Source organism: Crocodylus siamensis, chromosome 3 (assembly GCF_052110815.1).
Source record: "Crocodylus siamensis isolate JL-2025a chromosome 3, ASM5211081v1, whole genome shotgun sequence".
Classification (NCBI taxonomy): domain Eukaryota; kingdom Metazoa; phylum Chordata; order Crocodylia; family Crocodylidae; genus Crocodylus; species Crocodylus siamensis.
In genome coordinates, this window is record NC_143397.1 from 25,920,421 (window position 1) to 25,941,321 (window position 20,901).

General features: G+C 41.0%; 1 protein-coding gene across 2 annotated transcripts in view; it reads right to left on the bottom strand.

Annotated features, from left to right (window-relative positions):
- Positions 1-20,901, bottom strand: part of RICTOR (RPTOR independent companion of MTOR complex 2) — a 159,403-nt gene that overhangs the window by 8,903 nt on the left and 129,599 nt on the right. For both annotated transcript variants that reach the window (XM_090037977.1, XM_090037978.1), the window contains exons 29-34: positions 20,561-20,667; positions 19,112-19,341; positions 15,521-16,538; positions 10,379-10,556; positions 8,105-8,189; positions 4,938-5,171 (exon numbers count right to left, since the gene is read on the bottom strand). In XM_090037977.1, coding sequence (XP_089894103.1) covers positions 4,938-5,171; positions 8,105-8,189; positions 10,379-10,556; positions 15,521-16,538; positions 19,112-19,341; positions 20,561-20,667 — 1,852 coding nt within the window. The remainder of the gene's footprint in view (positions 1-4,937; positions 5,172-8,104; positions 8,190-10,378; positions 10,557-15,520; positions 16,539-19,111; positions 19,342-20,560; positions 20,668-20,901) is intronic.

The window sequence follows — 20,901 nt, forward strand, 5'->3', positions numbered from 1 at the left end:
ATACTTCCAACTAAAACCAAATTTCGGAAAAATGGCCTACAACAGAACAATATTAAAGGTAGGTATACTAGGCCCCTGCCATATATTACACCTAAAACATGATTAACCAGTTAACTACATCACAGGCTATGACCCAGCTGAGGTTAAAGCAACTAATGGCATCATGAAGTAATGAATAAGCCAAGTTATTCCCCCCAAAAATGTGTAATAATTTTGTGGCTGGATACTATGTCATTAATTGAATGTGTGGCTAGGTGCATCCCTTCAGCTGGCAGTCCAGATCAGCTGAAAGGGTTTCCAGATGTGGTAACCTGCTACTTCCTAGTGCAGAGGAAGCCCAGCATCATGATCTCAAGATTCCCCTGCACTGGCAATAAGACATGATGGGATCTTCAAAAAGGGGAGGAAGGAGGACCCGGGAAACTATAGGCCATTTAGTCTTACCTCGATCCTGGACAAGCTTTTTGAGAAAATTATTCTGGTGCATATCCACGAGGGGCCAGCAGGGGAGGAGATTATGCTTAGGGGCAAGCAACACAGATTCATTAGCGGCAGGTCCTGTCAGACCAACCTGGGGGCCTTCTATGACCAGATCACCGAATCATGAGATGCAGGGGTAGCAATGGACATAGTCTTCCTGGACTTTCGGAAGGCCTCTGACACTATCTCACCCCATTCTCATTAAGAAACTTGGGGAACTGTGGTGTTGACACCCACAGAGTCAACTGGGTCGCCAACTGGCTGGAGGGCTGCACCCAGAGAGTGGTAGTGGATGGGTCATTTTCGACTTGGAGGGATGTGGGCAGTGCAGTTCCGCAGGGCTCGTTCCTCAGGCCCGCACTGTTCAACATTTTCATCAGTGACTTGGACGAGGGGGGAAAAAAAGCACCCTGTTCAAATTTGCTGATGACACTAAGATGTGGGGGGATGTGGGCACGCTAGAGGGGAGGAATAGGCTACAATCAGACCCAGACAGGTTACAAGGCTGGGCAGATGAGAATAGGATGGGATTCAACACTGACAAGTGCAAAGTGATGCACCTGGGGAGGAACAACCGGCACCATACCTACAGGTCAGTACAGAAGCAGAAAAGGATCTTGGAGTCATCATTGACTCCGAGATGAACATGGGCCGGCAGTGTGGGGAGGCAGTCAGGAAGGCCAACCATACCTTGTCATGCATCCACAGATGCATCTCAAGCAGGTCCAAGGAGGAGGTGATCCTCCCCCTCTATGCAGCACTGGTCAGGCCGCAGCTGGAGTACTGTGTCCAGTTCTGGGCGCTGCACTTCAGGAGGGATGTGGACAACATGGAGAGGGTCCAGAGGAGGGCCACTTGCATGATTGGGGGCAGCAGGGCAGGCCTTATGAGGAGAAGCTACAGGACCTGAACCTGTTCAGCCTCCACAAGAGAAGGCTGAGGGGGGATCTAGTGGCCTGTCAGGGGGGACCAGCAGGCACTGGGGAAGTCCCTGTTCCCCTAAGCACTACCAGGAGTGACCAGGAATAATAGTCACAAGCTGGCAGAGGGGAGATTCAGACTAGATATCAGGAGGTGCTACTTCACTGTCAGGGCAGCTAGGATCTGGAACCAGCTTCCAAGAGAAGTGGTGCAGGCTCCTACCCTGGGGGTCTTTAAGAGGAGGTTAGATGAACATCTTGCTGGGGTCATTTGACCCCAGTATTCTTTCCTGCCATGGCAGGGGGTCGGATTAGATGATCTACTCAGGTCCCTTCCGACCCTAGAAACTATGAAACTATACTTCCGGTCCACTTTCGGGTTCACTGAGCATGCAGGGGGTCCCCTGTGCTCCTGCGGGACACTCCATCCAACCCAGCATGGCAGCTTCACGAGCTGCACCTGGTACCTTGAGGTATGTAGAAAAAACATTTAAAGCTATGTCTGTGGCTGAATTGCTGATTCTCTGAATCAGCACCGAATCTTCAGATGTGGCCAAATTGAATAGGGACAGTGATCCGAATCAACTAATTGAATCACTGCCCCCAGTTTGGGCTGAATCTGAATAGAACACAGCCCGTTTCACACATCCCTACTTTGCAGCTTCTGCTAGCAGTATTTCCCAAAATTGATACACCTGGGCTATGATCTTTCAAACTGCAAATATCTTCAAACACCCCTTCTAAATATCCCTCTTCTCTGGGTTGTCATCAGATGGTTCATCCAAAGCTATTTCAAGTCTGTCCTGTTTCTTTTAGCTCTGCTGGTGTGGCAGTCCAAAGGCTCCTTCTTCCCAGCAGTCATTTTATTTTATAAGTTATAAGAGGCTTATACTACTCTTATTTCCAGTTAAGAATTTTGATCTGTGTTACCACGTCATTTCTGTATGAGACATAGATCAGGATCCACTGTATTAGGCTTGGTACAAACACAGAAAAAGAGGTCTCTGTTCCACAGTTTAAAACAAGATAGGAAAGGAAGTCCAATCAAACAGAATTAATCACCAAGGTAGCCAGTGGTCTTATCACATCATCAGCTAGCTTAAGCTATTTTGTAGGCATTATTACAGCAATGGAAAATTTTAAGGAGGGATTTAAAAGGAGTACGCAGCCAATGGGAACTTTAAAAAAATCCCTGTTTAAATATGTGACAACCAATGTGTACATCAGGGACTAGCTGAAGGCAGGAGCTGAACTCTATTTACTGAACTGACAGACAGGTATAGTATACATTGTGAAGTCCCTGTATTCTTCTGCAAGTAATCCTGTATTTGATGCATTAAAAGAGGGATGTAGAGAGGTAAGCAAGATAGTCAAAGCAGTGGACTGCCAACTATCTTTCCAGCAGCATTCAGAATGGATAAGAGCACAGAACAACTGAATTTGTCAGGGCCAGAGAAAAAGATATCAGAATAATGAAGATGAGAACCTGGACAAGAGATATATGAACTTAAATTGTGAAAAAAAAATCTGAAAGATTTAGATAACCTGGATATGGGTTTAGAATGCAGCCTAACCAGACAATGACATAAGTTACAGGTTATAGCATCTCCAGTTTGTTTTTTCTGAAAGCCTGGAATTGTTCACAAGAACTAGACAAGATAGGAAGTTCTCTTGGCACAGAGACGCTACTGTCTATGCTGGGATCCCCCATCCAGTGTTGAATGATGTGAGACCCAGGATGGCTCTGAAACTGATCTCTTCTAAGTTTCTGGAAAATGAAAAATATCAAGTATAGACCTAAGATCCATTTTTTTCTTTTGCTCCTACATCCAAGGTAAGTGTTTACTGGGACTGCTGAAGATGGTGAGTTTGATTTTAAAGCAGCAGCTGTTTGAGAAAGAACTACAAGTCACTACCTCTGTCACTCACTGGTTTGAGATTGTCAAAGATGATTCTTTTGAGGAGTGAAATAGTCTCCCAGTCCCCTGGCAGATATACAGTAAAGGCACAATGGAATCTGATGTGCAAACCCAACAAAAGTGCTTCCTGCCATTTCCTTCCTGCATGGCAGGGAGTACGACTGTGGGATCACACATCAGATCCCTAATGTACCACACTGCTGGTGCAGCAGGAGCCCAAGCTCCCCCTGCACAGGCAAGTAGAAAACTGGTCAAGTTGATCCTGCTCCTGGCCTCAAGAGCATATTAGAATAAAGGGCTCCAATGTGCCCAAGTCTGGGAGTGCCAATGAGCTGACTGCCACTCCCAGCCTCGGAGGTGCACCACAGCCCTTGACTCCGAGGCACGCTCGAGGCTGGAAGCTGCAGCCAGCTGCTGCTCCCAGCCTCTGAGGTGCAACAGATTCAAAGGCTCCACTGAACCCTGGATGCTGGGAGTGGTGACTGATTGGGGCTCCCAGACTCTGGAGTACATCAGAGTCCTTGACTCTTCTGTGCCTCAGAGACTTCTGGAAGCACAGGGACCTGGGCTCCCAGGCTCTGGTGTACAGGGGAGCTCTTGACTCCATTGTGTTCCAGAGGCTGGGAACCTTAATCATCTGCTGCTCCCAGCAGGAGTGTCAGTGTGGTGTCAGCTGACTGTTGCCCTCACACCTGAGCACGACAGCCTCCAGGACACAATCCAGCCCTCGATTCTGATGTGCCCTGGAGGCTGGGAGCAACAGTCAGCTGATCAGCACTTCCAGTCTTGGGTGAACACACGAGTCAAGCTCCTGAGCCTAGGAGCCCTGATCAGCTAACGTCCGGCTATACATGCAATTTAATATGGGATTAACTGCATGAATACATGCAACTTGATTAACTGGTTAATCATGTCTTCAGTATAACATCCACCAGGGGCCCCAGATTCACATCTGGGTAGACACTTCAGTATCACAGGGAACTATGAGAGACTGTGCTTCCACCCCTAGTTTTGCTGCCTGATGATGGTTCCTGAATTTGTCCTGCCATCACTTCCTCAGTATTTCAGTGGAGATGTACAAAAGGAATGTTTCTTCCATCTACTGCCTGGAAACCCCTTTTGAGGCATTATGGGCATTTTTACGGGCATGTGTAAGTGCCGCAGTGCCAAGCACTTTGAAAAGCGCCTGGTGCTGCAACGTTTCCAGTTGTATAAGCAATGAAATGTGTATTAGCACCTAGAAAATGGCAGTGGTACACTTTTAAACTAAAGCACACAGGAGGTACTTTAGTTCAAAAGTGCACCACCACCATTTTCTGTGTGCTGACACACATTTCACCACTTTAGTTCAAAAGTGCACCACCACCATTTTAAAAACTTTAAAAACAGAATCTATGCACACAGTAGCACTAACACTAATAGAAACAGCAGAAAGTAAGGAAATCTCAGCATAAAATATGACAGCAAAAGAAAGTCTGTATCAATTGCTATGTTAAAACAGCACAGTCAATAAAAAGAAAGTACAGATACATAATTTATAGACAAAAACAAAACAAACAACAAAAAACAATAATATTTCATTCAATAATAGTAAACTTCCTACTGAAAGCACACTAACCTGTATGAGTATATGAAGAGTTCACTCTGTTATTAGACTGGTATCCCAGTATCTGTACACAGACACAATAAAGGCAGTTCTCATCTGTGTGCTCTTGCAGCCCAGTGTCTTCTGTATTTTCTAAAAACTGAGAGGCATCCGAACGGCTTGTATTCATTATTTCTGTGAGGCTGATCTGTTGTCGAAGCATTTGAAAAGGGCTTTTGACAACATCAGTAGTACCAGAAGGAAGACCTGTAGATACGCAATTAGATGTCAGAAAGTCAGAATATCAATATGGGCTATATTAATATACCTTGAATTAAATAGATTCTTTTAAGATTAGGTCAAAAACCTAGAAATGATCGTTTTCATTCTGAAGAGGTTTTCGCTTAATATCTGTGAGTTGCACAGAATGAAAAGTAGCATTTTTGTAAGTCCTATCGAATCACATTTCTCAAAAAAAAGCAAAACAAACATTTGTAAATTTCATCTGCACATCACATACTGCAAAAAAAATACACAGCAAACACTAGTTCACAAATAATAATGAAAAAAGGGTCCACATTCATTTTTATTTTTGATGCAAATGAGAAAGTTTTGTTATAAGCTAACTACTCAAAAACAGAAACAGGCACTTTAACAGGGATTAACCATCGCAGCAGTCTATGATACTAACAGCCCAAATCTGATGTTCAAGGATTCTAGTATTCTTTGTTTAAAAATCAAAATTTTCTGATTTAACACCCCCATCCTCAAATTCATGTTTTCCATGATTAAAATGAAACACCACTATTATATATATATAGTGTCAATCGAACACAATGTTTTATTAATATACTTACAATTTTAAAGCAATTTGGAAGCCTACCAGTGCTTCAATTGTTATAATAAAAAAAATTCTAAATTCTAGAAGTGCACCAATGCATTGGCCCATACGGTACTGGCAACAATTTTAAAAGGAAAATTGACATTGTCCACAATCAGCCTTTTCGACTAATGGGGCCGATAATGGCGCCAATAAATACCATGTGCATGTGTGTAGCTACAACATGCACGCAGCCAGGAATGCAGCCCAGCAGCTTGGAGAGATGTGTTTGGCTAGTAAGTCTGCAGTGGGAAGGAGCATGGAGGAAGGAAAGGGCGTGGGGAGGGTGGATCGAGGCCCCCAAGGTGAGGGAGGGAGTGGGACTGGAGCAGGGGCAGACGCTATCCAGCCAGGGCAGGACAGGACGGAGGAGGCAGCTCATCCAAGGGGTGGCTCCTGCCGCTGTGCACACCCCTGGGGGAGGCGTGGGGGGAATTTGCCCCCCAGACCTGTGTGCGGGGCCAGTGCACCAAGCTCTTCCTGGTGGCTGTGCTCAGGCTGGGCAGGGCATGTGGCGGTAGTGCTGGGAGGGGGGCTAAAGCCACTGGCATAGCCCCTGCCCCCAGCACAGCTGCTGGGAAGAGCCTGGCGTAGCTCACGAGTGTGCAGCAGCAGCCTGCCCTTGCCCTGTGCACAGATCCAGGTGGGGGGGGCCTATATGCCCCCCATGCCTCCCGCAGGGATGTGTGCAGAGGCAGGAGTTGCCCCCCGCCTCCATCTTGTGCCCCACCCTCCCACAGGAGCTGCTGTTTCCATCCTGTGTTGTTCCCTGCCCCCCTCCGGCTGGGTAGTACCTGCCCTAACCCCACTCCCTGCCTCGCTGTAGGGACCTCCATCTGTCCCCACCACACCCCTTCCCACCCCATGCGCCTTAGCTCCACAGACTTACTGGCAGGCACTGCTCTCCAAACTGCTGGGGTTCATGTCATAGGATCAGTATCAGGATCAGTATCAGCCAATATGGCTGGTCAATAATTGGCCCAAAAATTTTTTTGGTGCATCCTTACTAAATACATACATATTTTGGCGTTTGATTTTTCTATCATGGAAAAATCAGAGCTCTCCCAGCCCCTTCCACTTACCAGGATGATAGTCCAGCTGCAGCTGTTCCCCCGCTGCTTTGTGCTGCTGCACAGCTGCTCTCCACCACATGGCCTGGCTGCTGCATGCATGTGTGTGCAAGCACATGCATGTGGCACCCCGTGTCTTGCTCCCCCCAGCTTCAAGCATCTCCTTGCAGGCTGGAACTCTGACAGCCTGCAAGGGGAAACCTGTGGTTTCCCAAGTTTTTCTCCTTTAAAAGGAGAAAAATCAGCGTTTTTCCACAGGAAATGGAAAACCTGGATCCCCACTGATGAACCTTTCAGGTCCTATTTAACCTATTCTTTCATTCATAGGCAAAACTGCCATTTCCTCATTAAAGAATGTGGCAACTATATACAAATTATAAAAAAGTTGGGAAAACCCATTTTATATATTTGGCTTTAATACTAACAAGAAATGCCTGTTTCAACATGCAATGTGTCTCTGAAAAATTGTTATAATTGTTTTAAAAAGAGTAACACAGTAATACAGACAATCAGGCAGCACTCTAACCACATTCATCTCTTCTCTTGTTTAACTGCCAGTAACAGCATTTATTTCTTCAGTTGCGGTCCTAAAAATACAGCCCTTACAGCATTTCCTGAAGATTATCATATTCTGGTTATTTTTGACTAATATAGTGTATTGTAAAGGTAACAGGATAGGACAGAACATCTACAGCCCTCCTTCATATCAAGGCTCCAATGCTTCTGGTGATGCACTGGCCTTATCTGATAGGAAGAAAGAGATTTCCCACTGAAAAGGGAAGCTTTCATAGACTGATACTTCGAAAGAAAAGTAGCAGGAGAGAATTGTTGAATGTGCCTGTAGCAAGACACAAAGGCTACCAAACAGGGAAACACAACTGAGAATCTAATCAGTCTGCAAGCAACGAATAATAATTGGTAAAGACTTGCAATCAACAGAATACTCTTTTAATAGTTAGCTGCTTTCTCTAACCTGCCAACACCCTCTCCAGCTTATCTGTGTACCAGTTCATTTTCCTTCACCAGTGACCTTACTTAAACTTCCTTGCTGGCGAATTAAATACACTACTTACAAGCACGAATAGGATCAACTTGCGTTTAAGATCAAATACGAGGCTGTTGTGTTATTACCCTGAAAACTTGTATACACAGTTCTCCAAACTGACCAGCTAGGACCACCGACTATGCCACAAACATACAACTGGCAATTTTAACTCTAAAATGAAAAGATACTGATGACAGAATACTACCTCCTGCTTCAGGTGAAAGGACTCTAGCTCCACGATCATCAAATGGAGGCATGGTTTTCTTTTGGAAATAAGGAGTTTCTTTTACCTGAAATAATTGAAATGAAATTATGCAGAGATGTTTCAAGGAAGTTAATAAATGATAAGATGCACACACAAAAAATGGATTTTATTAGAATAGCTGCAACCCAGAGCTAACAAAACTGATCATAATTAGTTATATTTTTGTAAATGACACTGCTAATGGTCAAATGAACAAAATGATCTGAAAGTCAGTAAACTTACTACATCAGGAAATATTTGTATGGTGCTATATAGACAAAAAATGCCTTAAAGTACTTAAATTCAGGGGCGATGTCAGCCTCTTTCTGATGGGGAGGTTGGGCCAGGCCAGGCCAGGGAGCTTGGGGGGGGGTAGAGGCTACAGACACTGAAAATTTGCCTTAGCCTCTGTGTAGCTCTGCCTCTCAGCACGGCCACTCGCCTCACACAGCTGAGCCCGCTCCACCCCTGCCCGCTCTGAGCCCACCCCCAGCTGGGAGTGCTGCAAGCTTTGTGGGCTCACTTACACAGGTAAGGCAGGCCCAAGCCCCGCTTCCCCATACTGCTTCTGCTTGAATTGTAAATAAAAGTAAAATAAATGGTGGGTGATAATAAAAGGAATTAAGGGCATGAGGATTATAGCAATAAAACAAACCAAACAAAAAACTTGTCAGAAACATTTTGTGCAGTTATATCTTGTCAGTTCCCTTTGTCTTTACTGTGCAATGGTTTTAGTTTGTTATTACTGTTATTTAACAGGTCTGATGGACCAAACATTGTTAGAATAATAGGTATTAGAGCAAAGTTAGTCAATGAATCATGAGTAGGGAGTTGAAGGAGGAATGAAGCTACCTGTGTCTGAGGCTCACAAGTGATATTCTATGCACCACTATGAATAGGTAGGAGAATTGGCGAATGCAATTGGAGAATGCAGGCTCGGAAACAAAGAAAGAACTAATCACAAACAGTATCTAGAGCCTTAGAGGAAAAATAAGGGGAGTCTGAATTTGATACAGAGAATTTAGAAATAAGTTAAAATGTAAAGATTACAGATACAAACAACTGATTTAGATGCCAAATGCTGGACAGAAGAGTAATGAGTCAGATGACAAAGTTTCTGTTACAATGATGCAATTTTGAATATCCATGATTCATTACTTATATCAGCACTTAGAAGCCCCACTTGGGATTAGGGCCCCACCATGCAACTCCTAGTAGAAACAAAGAAGATTGGGTAGGGGTAGAGTTCTTTATGTTCATTTTGAGCTGGCAGCTTGACATGCATGCATACTTTGTATAGTTTTCAGGGGGTGGGATGCAAGTTGGAATGTACAGAGGTGGGTTTGGAAATCATCCAGTAGTAAAGTGATAGGAAGCTGTAAGAGAATAAACACACCCAGGAAGCAGGTGCAGTCAAAGAATAGGGCCTGATGACTTCTCTTTGGTGGTGGTGGTGGTGGTGTCAATAAGGAAAATTCTTTAGATAGCATTTCCTGAGAAAGGCCTAGAAACAGTCACTGGTAAGAGGAGGAAGTGATAGGCTATCAGTAGAGCTAGCATAAGGACCTGAAAGCAGCTTTTCATCTATTACAGGCCAATGAAAGAATTCCCATGGAGCACAAGAAAGACAGGTAGCAGAGGACCTACAAAGGATCAGAGGACAGAAAACTGAGGCAACAGAAAGAGGCAATAGAGAAGATAGTGAAGTACAAGAAGGAAGATGTTGCAAGTTATTTCGTGAAGGAAGTAAACTGGAAGTAAGAGAAGGATTTTGGGGGAGGAAAAGATGCAGGAAATGAGAAAATGCTCATAAGATTATGCCAATTTTAGTACAAAATACCACTGTCAGCTGAAAGTTCTATTGCTCTGGAGCACAAAATAACAGCACATATATATGCGAGTTACACCAACTTAAGGCACAGGCTTTCTAGTTTGAATTTACTATTCTTTGCTTAAGGAAGGTTCATTTACATGAAGGAGCACCCTTCTAAAATGCTCATCACAGCTTTTCTAAAAAAACAAATAAAGTATAGTGCCTCAGAAATTAAGACTATTAGAAATTTTAGTATCCTATTTGGTGCATCTCCAAACTGTAGATCTCCAAACTGATTTAGATGAGAATTTAAAAAAGGCTACTAGAATACTGAATCTGATGGTGAAGTTTTGCCATTACACAATCTGAAGATGCATCTTCATTTTTATTCTAACGCATGTAAATGACTGCCATGTACATACCTGAAATATTTCATTGATATCCACTGGGAGCGCAAGCCCAATGTAATCATCAGAGCTACCATACGTAGCATTAGATACCATGGAACGAACAGAAGAGGAACGCTGCAGTGTGTTTTGGTTAATAGGACTCAATAAATCTTCTTTATCTAGTGAAGCATAACTTAAAGCTTTCATGAACCTATAAGACAGAAGGGAAAAAAAGACGAAACTGACAATCATGCATTTCTGCATCTTACAAACAAGAAGAGCTGACAGTGCTCTATGTTAAGGCTGTCCAACACTTCCCATTTCAGAACCCTGTTTTTATTTTATAAACTTGCCAAATTTTAACCATTTGAGATTCCATTTCTTCATCTCAAATATCTGCCTCAGGCTGATCATGTATTAGGCTGAGCCCAGATTAGAACACTTCAGGCAAAACCATTCAGCTGTTTCTGAGAATGAGGCAAAGGAGAAACACATCTTCATAATATTCAATTTTTAAAAAATCTTCAGTTCCCCAGTGTGCTTGAAAAGGGATTTGATAACTGTCAGAAGGAAATCTTGTATAACGAAGGATATTAGCCTACGTGAAAATGGACCCCAAATTTGTCTAAGTTAAAAGTCTGAAAAATTACAGTTCACATGTTCTTGGTAGAAACGGCTCAGATGTTAGTACCTAAATTTGCAAATATTTCCATCCAAGCTGGGCTTGCTTAGACCTGAGGTTGAGCAAGACTCTCCCTTGCTTTTGCGGTGGCTGCTAGGTACTATGTCAGGTCTAGGTGCGGGCACTAGGACTCAAGAGCAGGGAAACAAACTACTACTGTTGTGATCAACATGACCTTACTAGGCTAGGCTCAAGGCAGCATGGAAGAACACTGCCCAATCTGAATGCAAAAGCATCTAGAATGGTTCTTCACTTCTTTTTATGTGGCTCCTTGGGACAGAGGGGAAAATTCAGATAAAGGGTTGGAGAGGAGGGAAGAAAATGGGACTGTCTGGGTGAGGGACTAGAAATAAGAATCATTAGATTGAGAGCAGAGAAAAGAAACAAAGCAGATGTCAGCATGCAGAGGGAGAATTGGCATAGACTGGACAAGAGTGGGAGAAGGGTCTAGGAGAATAGGGGAGCACATTGAGACAGAATGAGAAGTCCTGGGGATGGATGAGGGGACAAGAGAGATCAGATTGAAACACAATCAGTTCAGACAGAAAGGAAACAAAACTAAATGGAAACCTTGGGTTTTGGCCTCCCACAGTTTTATGCCCCTTTAGTGTTGGTCCAAAAGAGGACAACAATCTGCACTACTATCAGTTACTGCACTACCTCCAATGGCAAAGCGGCAGAATGGATCACACCGTTCCTAGTATTCTGACCCATGCAAGTACCAATATACCACAAAATGTAACTCCTTCTTCCTCAAACGTTGGAAACCACAGTCTAGGTTAAAGGAAAATTAAGGTTATAAAGTTAAGCTACAGAAAAGTCAGGAAATGCCAAAAGTATGGTTTCCTCTGCTCCACTGCTTCAGTTCTTTTGTGCTTGTGTATTCAGATTCAGTCCGAGACTAAAAGGAATTGTTCATGTTTGCCAGTGTATTACTACTCCACATAATATTGTTTAAAGGAAAAACGTGAATACAGAGTTGGACAGACCCACAATAGTATTTATTTTTAAAAATGTTCATACCAACAAGTAGTGAAGAATCCAGAATTAAAATTCATCCTATGTACTTACTCTTCAACAACTACTTCTGCAATGACTGAACAGGGACTAAACAGTTATAATATTTTAAGAGACTATTTGCCATTATTACCTCCATTTACAGCAGTAGAGTTCAGAACTAATATTGATTTCTATTTATAAGCATTTTTTTCAAGGTACACCTGATAGAGATAATGACAGTGTAGGTAAACAATGATGAGATTTTCAGAAAAACGTTTTGTAGCAAGAGGTATAGGTTCTGATGATAATCTGGAAAGATGGTAAGTAATCAGAATGTTAATTAAAATTTTGGACATTTGAGCAGAATTCAAGTTAAATTTTATGAATATATGACTGTACTCAATCATAAAAACATGATTAATAAAACTGTGACAAATTTAATTTCCTAAATTCATGTTTGAGCTATTAAGAAAATCAGGCTGATTTATTTAAAGTAAAAAGCAGCCAGAAGTTTTCATGCAAGTTAATGGAAGCTGCTGGGTCCTCAAAAGGTCTGAATTTGTGACCAGACAAAGAATTACAGAAGATCACTGTGAAGACTGACAGTCTCTTCACAGCAGTTAGATTTTTATGCTATTGGTTTCTAGCTTTATAGAAAGATTGGTCTTGAATAACTCAATGTGGCAGAATATTAAATTACCTTCAATTTTACTACTGCAGTACAACAGAGGAGAGTAATTTAGCTGTAAGTGATATCACAGTATAATTACATGGAAAATAATTGTTCTGAAACAGGGTGAAAAAGGCAGGCAGCTAAACCATAATGTTCTCAATTAATTATGCCAGTACAGTAATTAAGAATACCCTCTACAATCTTTATTTCCACATTTGTTAGGAGAGGGTGGATCAAATTCATCTATATAATAATATAATGTAATGTGATGAAGTTGACACAAATGAATCTACCATTATGTTATAAAATGTTTTCATACAGAAAATCCCCCAAAGGAGTGAAAGAACATGCAAGACTATACACGTATGTGTGTATGTATGTATATAGACTGGAAGGAATATTAGAATAAAAAATATGCACATGTATATTCCTTCCAATCTATATACATGCATATACACACACATACATATTAGGGCTGTGCAAAATTTCACCGGCTGTTTCATTTCAAAATTGAAATGAAACAAAGGGCTTCAAAACAGCCTTGAAATAAAATGAGGGCAGTCAAAACATTTAGAAAGTTTCAAAATGTTTCAAGTTTTGAAGCTCAAGCTGGGCTTGCCTGCTGGAAAACAGAAGGTAAGGAGAGGGAGGCAGAAGAGGAGAGAAGGACCACTCTCATATTGACTGTGTATAGCTGGCCAGTGATTGATCCTCAGAAGGGGCTACTATCCCTGCAAGTTTCATCCGAATCAGGTAAGAAATGACTAAAGTTATACGCAGTTTTGTGCTTCCCCATTATAGCCTATGGACAAAACATTGAAACAGCGTCGAAAGAGGTTTGACCAAACGAAATGAAACAGTGGCTTTGAAACTAAATGAAACACTGTCCTGTCAAAACAGAAGGGTGCTGTTTTGCACAACCCTTGTGTGTGTGCGCGTGTGTACACCCCCCCAACACAGATACTTGCATCAAAATTCCCTTTTGTTGCATATATAAAATAAGCCATTTTGAGCCATACTTTTTGTAATTTTGTATGCACAAAATATGAAGTGTGCTCCATATATAAGCAAACAAATACATATGCTTTTTTCTTCTTACATGCAGTGTTGACATCCATATACAAAATTGAATCTGTACCTTTGACTATCACTCATCCTTCCTCCTTCCCACTAATCCTTCTACAAAAACTATTCTAACATTTCAAAGCTGTCCAAGAAGCCCATAAAAATGTTTCTTTTTCTCCCCAGTTTACACTGCATGTACTGTATGCTGAAAAAAAATGTGTGCAGTTGTCAGAATGGTGTTGAAGTGACAGTACCAAAACAGATCCTGAGACTATCCCTAGGCATGCTCCAAAAAGCAACTGCACACGGTTTCTTCTCTGCATGTGATGAATGATATCAGGATCACCAAGGAGATAATTCTAGACATATCCCAAATCCCGTTTTTTCTATTGGTGCTTGGCTGTAAACCTTAGTAGGTGGTAACATATTGGATCCTCAAATTGTGACTTCATGTTTGTTAGTATAGTTACTTTAGATCATTTTTAGAAGTTTTGATATTAGACAATCCACTTGGCCCCTGACAAACAAGTTTACTGTTGCTGGCAAAAATATGAACTCTGACTTCCATATAACCTACGATTTCAATAAAAAAAAATCCTAGTTTTTGTTATGAAACTGACACTGAATGTGAATAACAGTTAAAACCATACCATTTTATTGAGTTATTAAGAAGACATCTCTCATACCTACTTTTAGTGTGGCAAACAGAATGAGAGTAAAGGAACATGACTGATTTTTCCTGGTTCCTACTCAGAATACTTAAATGATCAAGTATGTCACTTTCATACTTTTTGCGAAAGCAATGAGGCAAGCAGTTTTCATGGTGAACTCAAAAAGGACAGCAAAAGCAGCAAAATGTCTAGCCCACTGGTGTGCAGCATCTGCAGGACTCTAAAGAACAAGCACACCTCTCACCCTTCCTTCACATCAGCTAGGATACTTAGAGTGGGACAAATCAAAAGAAAATAAATCCTTTCCCCCTTTCAATTAGATATCTACTAGCTAAGATTGACATGAAAGAAAAAGCACAAAAAAGTATCAAAAATGAAAGTTGGGGTGCGCTAGGATTTTTTTTTTTTTTTGCAGCTGACATTTTGGCTTTCTAACTAGCAAAACTGTCAATGTCACTTGCCAGGTATCTCATAAGTCATCTAATCAGTGTTTGAAAAGACATTTTCAGTGATAAAGGAGAAGCCATGGACAGCATCTAGAAATGACCCCTGTGCATGAAATCCTAGGCCCACTGAAGTCAATGGCAAAATCTCATTGATAATGGCATCAGGATTTCACACAAGATTTATCCTCCCACGGGCTTTACACAATTAGGATGGATAAAGGTAGTACTTCCAATCCATGTTCTAAAATCTCAGTAGGACATAGAGATAGAAATGAACAGAGAACACTTGGTCTGGTCTCACTAGATATTGCTAGACACAATGTTCAAACTAATCAGCACAAATTCAATTGTGGTAATATTAAAGTAATAAAAAAGCTAAAATGGAAAACATGCATGCAAGAAGAGACTGTTTTATCCTGCAACTGTTCTAGCCAATACAGAGAACTTAGGATGGTTGATGTGGGCTCCTGTAATGACAATTAGGAAATTAACATTTTTGATTGATGTGTTATTTCTCTAACAGCTGTACTGTTTTCAAGGAAAACTGGGATCCCTAGGCACTAATCATCATCTGCCTTTATTGGAAATCTATACTTTGCTACTAAACTCATGAAGGAATAAGCTATTGAGGCTTCTTACCTGCTTGGGGTTAGCCGAGAATCCAAGCTGCCAGACTTCATGGTAATAGTGTCAGTGAATAGCACATCCTTTGCTGGAGATGCTAGGGCTTCTGAATGGGACAGCGAGGGGTGCATCCTCTGTTGCTGTAAGCGTTTCAGTGTGGCATAGCCAAAGGCATCTCGAGAACTTGTGTAGCTAAAGTTATAGTCAGCAAGACTTTTTATTGTAGCAAGGGAAGGAGCTTTAAGGGACTGAGCTCTTCGAGGAAGGGTGTGAGAAAATCCTGGTGGTACCAGGGATACAGAGTTTGATTTTGAAAGAGGCAGGTGGTTAGACTGTGGTGTTGAACAGTGACTTGTTTTAACTGTTTTTGTACTTACCACAGTACTCAAACTTCCATAGTCAGTGTCTACATTTGTAGTGTCCACACCCACAGTCTCCCTGGAAGGACTTGAGCTCATTGAGCTTATGCCACTTGTTGTGGTATCTGTATTAAAACTTAAGCTACGACTCTTAAAGTGTGTTTGTGTAGAACCATCTCCTATTAGTCTCTCTCTGCTTGCGTTTTCCCTATGATTTTCATTTCCAAGACCTTTTGGAAGCTTCAGATCATTTTCTCCAATACTTGGGGTACTACCTGCATCTTCCATGTGCTTGCTCCCAGCAAAAGATGTTTCTAAGCGTGAAGTCTGGATTTTAGGAACTCTGAAAACATCCCCAGAAGTGAAGTCCATGCTGCTAGAAGGTTCTGTTACTGTACGGTTTCTTCTCAAGCCTGATTTACTGTCAGAAGATGCCAGCTTGCACACTTTGGGATCACTGCTACTTCTGTGTTTTTTATTAGGCAGGGTAAGTGAATTTAAGATGCGGTTCTTCACAAACTTGCTCGATGCAAAAAAGGGAAAAGGACTACGACTGTTATCCTTTAAAGGTCCAGGTTTGTCATAAAAAGTTTGTTCTGCATCCTCTGTAATGTCTAGAAAAAATGTGCTAGTGGAAGTACTGCCAAACCGGTCATCCTCCATGATGAACATACCTGAAATTCAAGAAGGATTATCATTGCTGAAGGCTAATATATCTAAAAAAACAACAACAAAAAAACAAAAACAAAAACCCACAGAAATTGCAAAAAAAAAAAAAAAAGAAAAATTATTGAAATATCACCTAGGTGAACCATGCAATTCATAATTCTAAAATAAATGCATACAAGCAGACATGGAGCATTATGTATACGATGTCATTTTAAAATTAACATCTGTTGTTTTAGAAAACAATTACCCTCCCTCCGAGTCTTACATTTGTTACATGGAAAAGCTGCAATTTAACTCTGATGTGGTAAATGCTAATAAATAACCATGAGAACAACCTGAAACTGCATTTTTCTTTGTAACCTCTATTAACAAAATTTCCCCCAGACAGCTTTAATTTCACCTTTACAATGAATTCACTTTCTCACATAGTAAGCATGATCTTTTCAAATAAGAGTGCCTAGACTGCTTGCACAAGTGAGTCTTGCATATGCTGTACACTACATAGCCACCTGCCTTAGAAATGTTGGCCTTTAGTCTTTGCAGAACAAAACAAAACCTGCACTAGCAATGATTTAAAGACGTATTTTCTCTATAGGGAGACGCTACACACTGAATTTAACTTTTACATTCACCCAACATATGTTCATCTTGTGTGTTCTTAGTAATTATATAATTAGAAAATAATACCTATCATAAACTTAATAATTTTCTTTGTCTATAGTGGATTTCAGCAATTTAAGGATCAAAAGACATCTGTGGGTATATATTAATCCCTATCTCTAAACGTTACTGTAAATTGTCACAATATGCCAGTTTCTGCCTTCTATTACTAAGAATGAGTTAATAATTATGTTGTCACTTTGTGCTAGTAAAATTATCTCTGTGTTGTACATTGGGAGAGACACTGGAAGAGTGTGAGGCAAGGGACTGGGAGTAGGAAGGTAAAGGAGGGAAGAAATGGGAAGAGTTTTTTTTATGCATCTAGAAGCAAATGGGAAGCAAAGTTTAAGCAGGAAGGTTTTCTCTCACAGGTGACAGAGATGAGGAGTGGGTGAGGTGGAGTTTTACATTTATTGGGGTTGTTTGTTATTGAAAGCCATTTTGAGCTTTCCTTGGTAGAGGAATACAAATCTAAATATTATCATCATCACTATTATTAACAATATTCACATAATTAATAATACACACAATACTATTATTATGTATCCTACGAATATATTAATATAACAGAAATTATTTCTCATTTATAAATTTATAATGGCTTACTATATTTTCTAAAATGTTCTTTTTCCTATCAATATGTAATTCCTTCCCCACTTCTCCTCTCCCAAAAAAGTAAGTAACAATTATAGGAGAGATTGGTCATGAACACGCATTTATTTCTAGAGAGAAAACTGAGAAACTTCCACTGCTATAAATGTTTCTGGAGACAAAGCATACAGGCTTTCACACCCTGTACCATCCCTTCTAATAGGGGTGCTTTCTGAAGACCAGGGTGATCACTGTTTAGGAAAGGAATGGGAAACAGTGGTTGCTCTATTCCTCCAGTTTGGGGTGAGGATGGAATGAAGCAGTGGGAAAGCCTCTCCATGTTTCCCCAGACTGCAGACCACCCAAACTAGGTAGTGGGGGCAGCAAGGGGAAGTGAGAGGGGCCAGGAACCAGACTTTTGGATAGTCTCTCTGAGCCCAGTTTTTGGTCCCACCACTGCTGATCTGACACCCACCTGACAGTCCCTGGTTTGGTGAAGAGGTGGGGAGCAGCAGTGCCTGCTCTGCAACACTGCCCTCCTGGAATAATCTAATAACGGAGGGAAGTAGCAGAGCAAAAGCCCCAGCCTGTTTCCCAAACCAGGTAATCCTGGTCTGGAGAAGAGGTGGGGAACATTGCCCAACTGTTCTGTTTCCATCCCCTCCCTCTCCTCCCATACCAGACAGGGAGGGGTGCATACAAGTGTTCATTCTTGTGAGAATTTGTCTCACAAGGAAGATCTTCCAGATTGACACTTGGAAGTTCCTTCTCCCATAGGGGGCATGTTGCCTCCAGGAGAAACCGAATGAACATTTGCATACTTGTAGTTCGTCTACTAGGGAAGTGGTGATTCTCCCAGTAGAAATATTATGCCTGTCCACTGTCGGCACAAGTACTCAATTTAGGAAGAAAAGTCTGTACTGCAGCTCCTTTAGTTACTTGTATTATTCTGTTTCTGGGCTCAACTGAAATACATCATTCAAAACTTAGTTTGCCAGTTCCCTGGCTTTTTAGGAATCTTGTAACATGTTGAAGATTTCACTGTTTTAAAGACGCAGTTGTACTACTCTACTAAGTATTAATCTCAGACTGACCTCCAATTAACACTGCTACAATTGATGATGCATTCTTTAGGGCTATTGAACGATATGCAACTATAGAACATTTAGCCGTATATGTCTTGATTTAAATTCCCACAAAACTTCACAAACCTGAACTGTGGTACATCTATATAATTTACATCAAGTGTATATGCATTTTCTAAACATCCTTTGCAAGCATGTAAAGAGGTGCTTCCCACAACACAGTGAATAATAGTTGTACTTACTTGAGGGTGCAGATTCACTTTCACTGTTATGCCTAGAACTGGTGGACTCAGAGTTCAAGCTAAGAGTGCTGGGTATAGAAGAGAGTTCATTGCAGAGCTGCTCCAAGTCATCAGGGACTACTGGCCAAGGTTGTCTACGACTGTGTCTCACTGCATCCCAGTTGTGATGCTTTAAAATGTCACAACCTTGTTTAGTTTTGGCTATGAGGCCAAGCACATAGAGGCAGGTTCTGCATTTAACAAAAACCAACAACAGCATCCAGTTTAATCAAACTTATTTATGAGAAATCAAAGTTTCAAAATAATCCAGTAGACATCAGATTATAGCTTTTCTACAAAAAAACTAGCAATAAAAACTAACCTGAAATAAGTATAATCTTGAATAATGGGAAACAACCAATCAAATAAAGTGTCAGAAGGATAACTACAAAAACTTTACTACTGCAATATTAACATAGGATTTTTTTTTAAGTAAGCAGAAAAAGACTAATACTAAAATTCTTACAGACATGTTAGGGCAGTTTTTACATCCTGTAAGTTTTATGGTTCATAACTAAACAAAAAGTAGCCAAGTGTCTAACAAGTAACATAATATTATAACCTGAAAAAGTAGCATTATCAGTAGCTAATATTTTTCAGACTTTACATATTAGCAGCCTGACTTCCAACTGCTCATAACTTTGTAAGAATAGAACACTTCAGTCTGAAGAACTGCATGCCAGGAGTCAGCAACCTTCTGCCAGCTCAGGCTGGAGTTTCTGAATGGGCTGTTGCTGTGAGCTGCAAGTCTCTGCCCTGACTTCTCCACGCAGCAGCTGCCAGATTCCTAACCCCTCTGCAACAAAGATGAGCTCAGATGCCTCAGAGCAGCAGGTTCCACTGCAGAAGGTGAGGACAGCACAGTGCAGTTTTGTGGCACCAGTCCCATGCCCGATTAGACCCCTTTGCAGTTGCCACCCCATTGAATACCCACCTCAGCGCAACTTCAGGTTTCAAGTGAAACCACAAAGCTATGTACAATAAAAGCTGTAAAGGAAGAATCATGTTATTGAGACTATATTCTGCATTCTCTGGAGCAGGGCCTCAAAATTAGACAGGCTGGGCTGATATTATTTATACTTTCTGCTGAAAATTCATCCAAATTTAGCCAAATTATAAGACTTCTAAAAATGCCAGAGTAAAAATTCATAGTAGTAGTAGTAATTTAAGAACTAAATATTTTAAACTACTTGTTCAGAAAACCAAAAATAGATTACACCCAATACAATTTTCTATGACACTTACTGCAAATAAACTAGCAAACTTTTTTAAGTAACTCTGAAAAATCCCCCAAACTTTATCAGTGATAATGTTTACTAAATAAGATCCAGTGTAAGTGGCAGAAGAAGAAATCTGGACTAGGACTCTCAGAAAAGAACAGATTTTACTTTTAAAAGTAAATATACATACCCCCTAATGGACAGAACTTCACAATGCTGTGCAAGGGCCATTATATCAGGAATCACATTCTCTTCTTGAAGCAAATTAAGACCCCAATTTGATGATCCAATATTGCCCTGGAATGAAATTATTTACCATCAAATATAGTAGCTGCTTATGTCTCCCATGGCAGGGCTAATAAACCTCCTAATACATTATAAAGGCAAAAAGTTCCTTAGCTACAGTTTTATTATAACCTTATTAAGATTCATAAAAGTTTTAGCCAGTCCCCCCAGTATTTCTTATATGTGACTACTAACAGACGCTTTATAACCCTACTTAACACATATGGCTGAGGCCCATTAAATTAG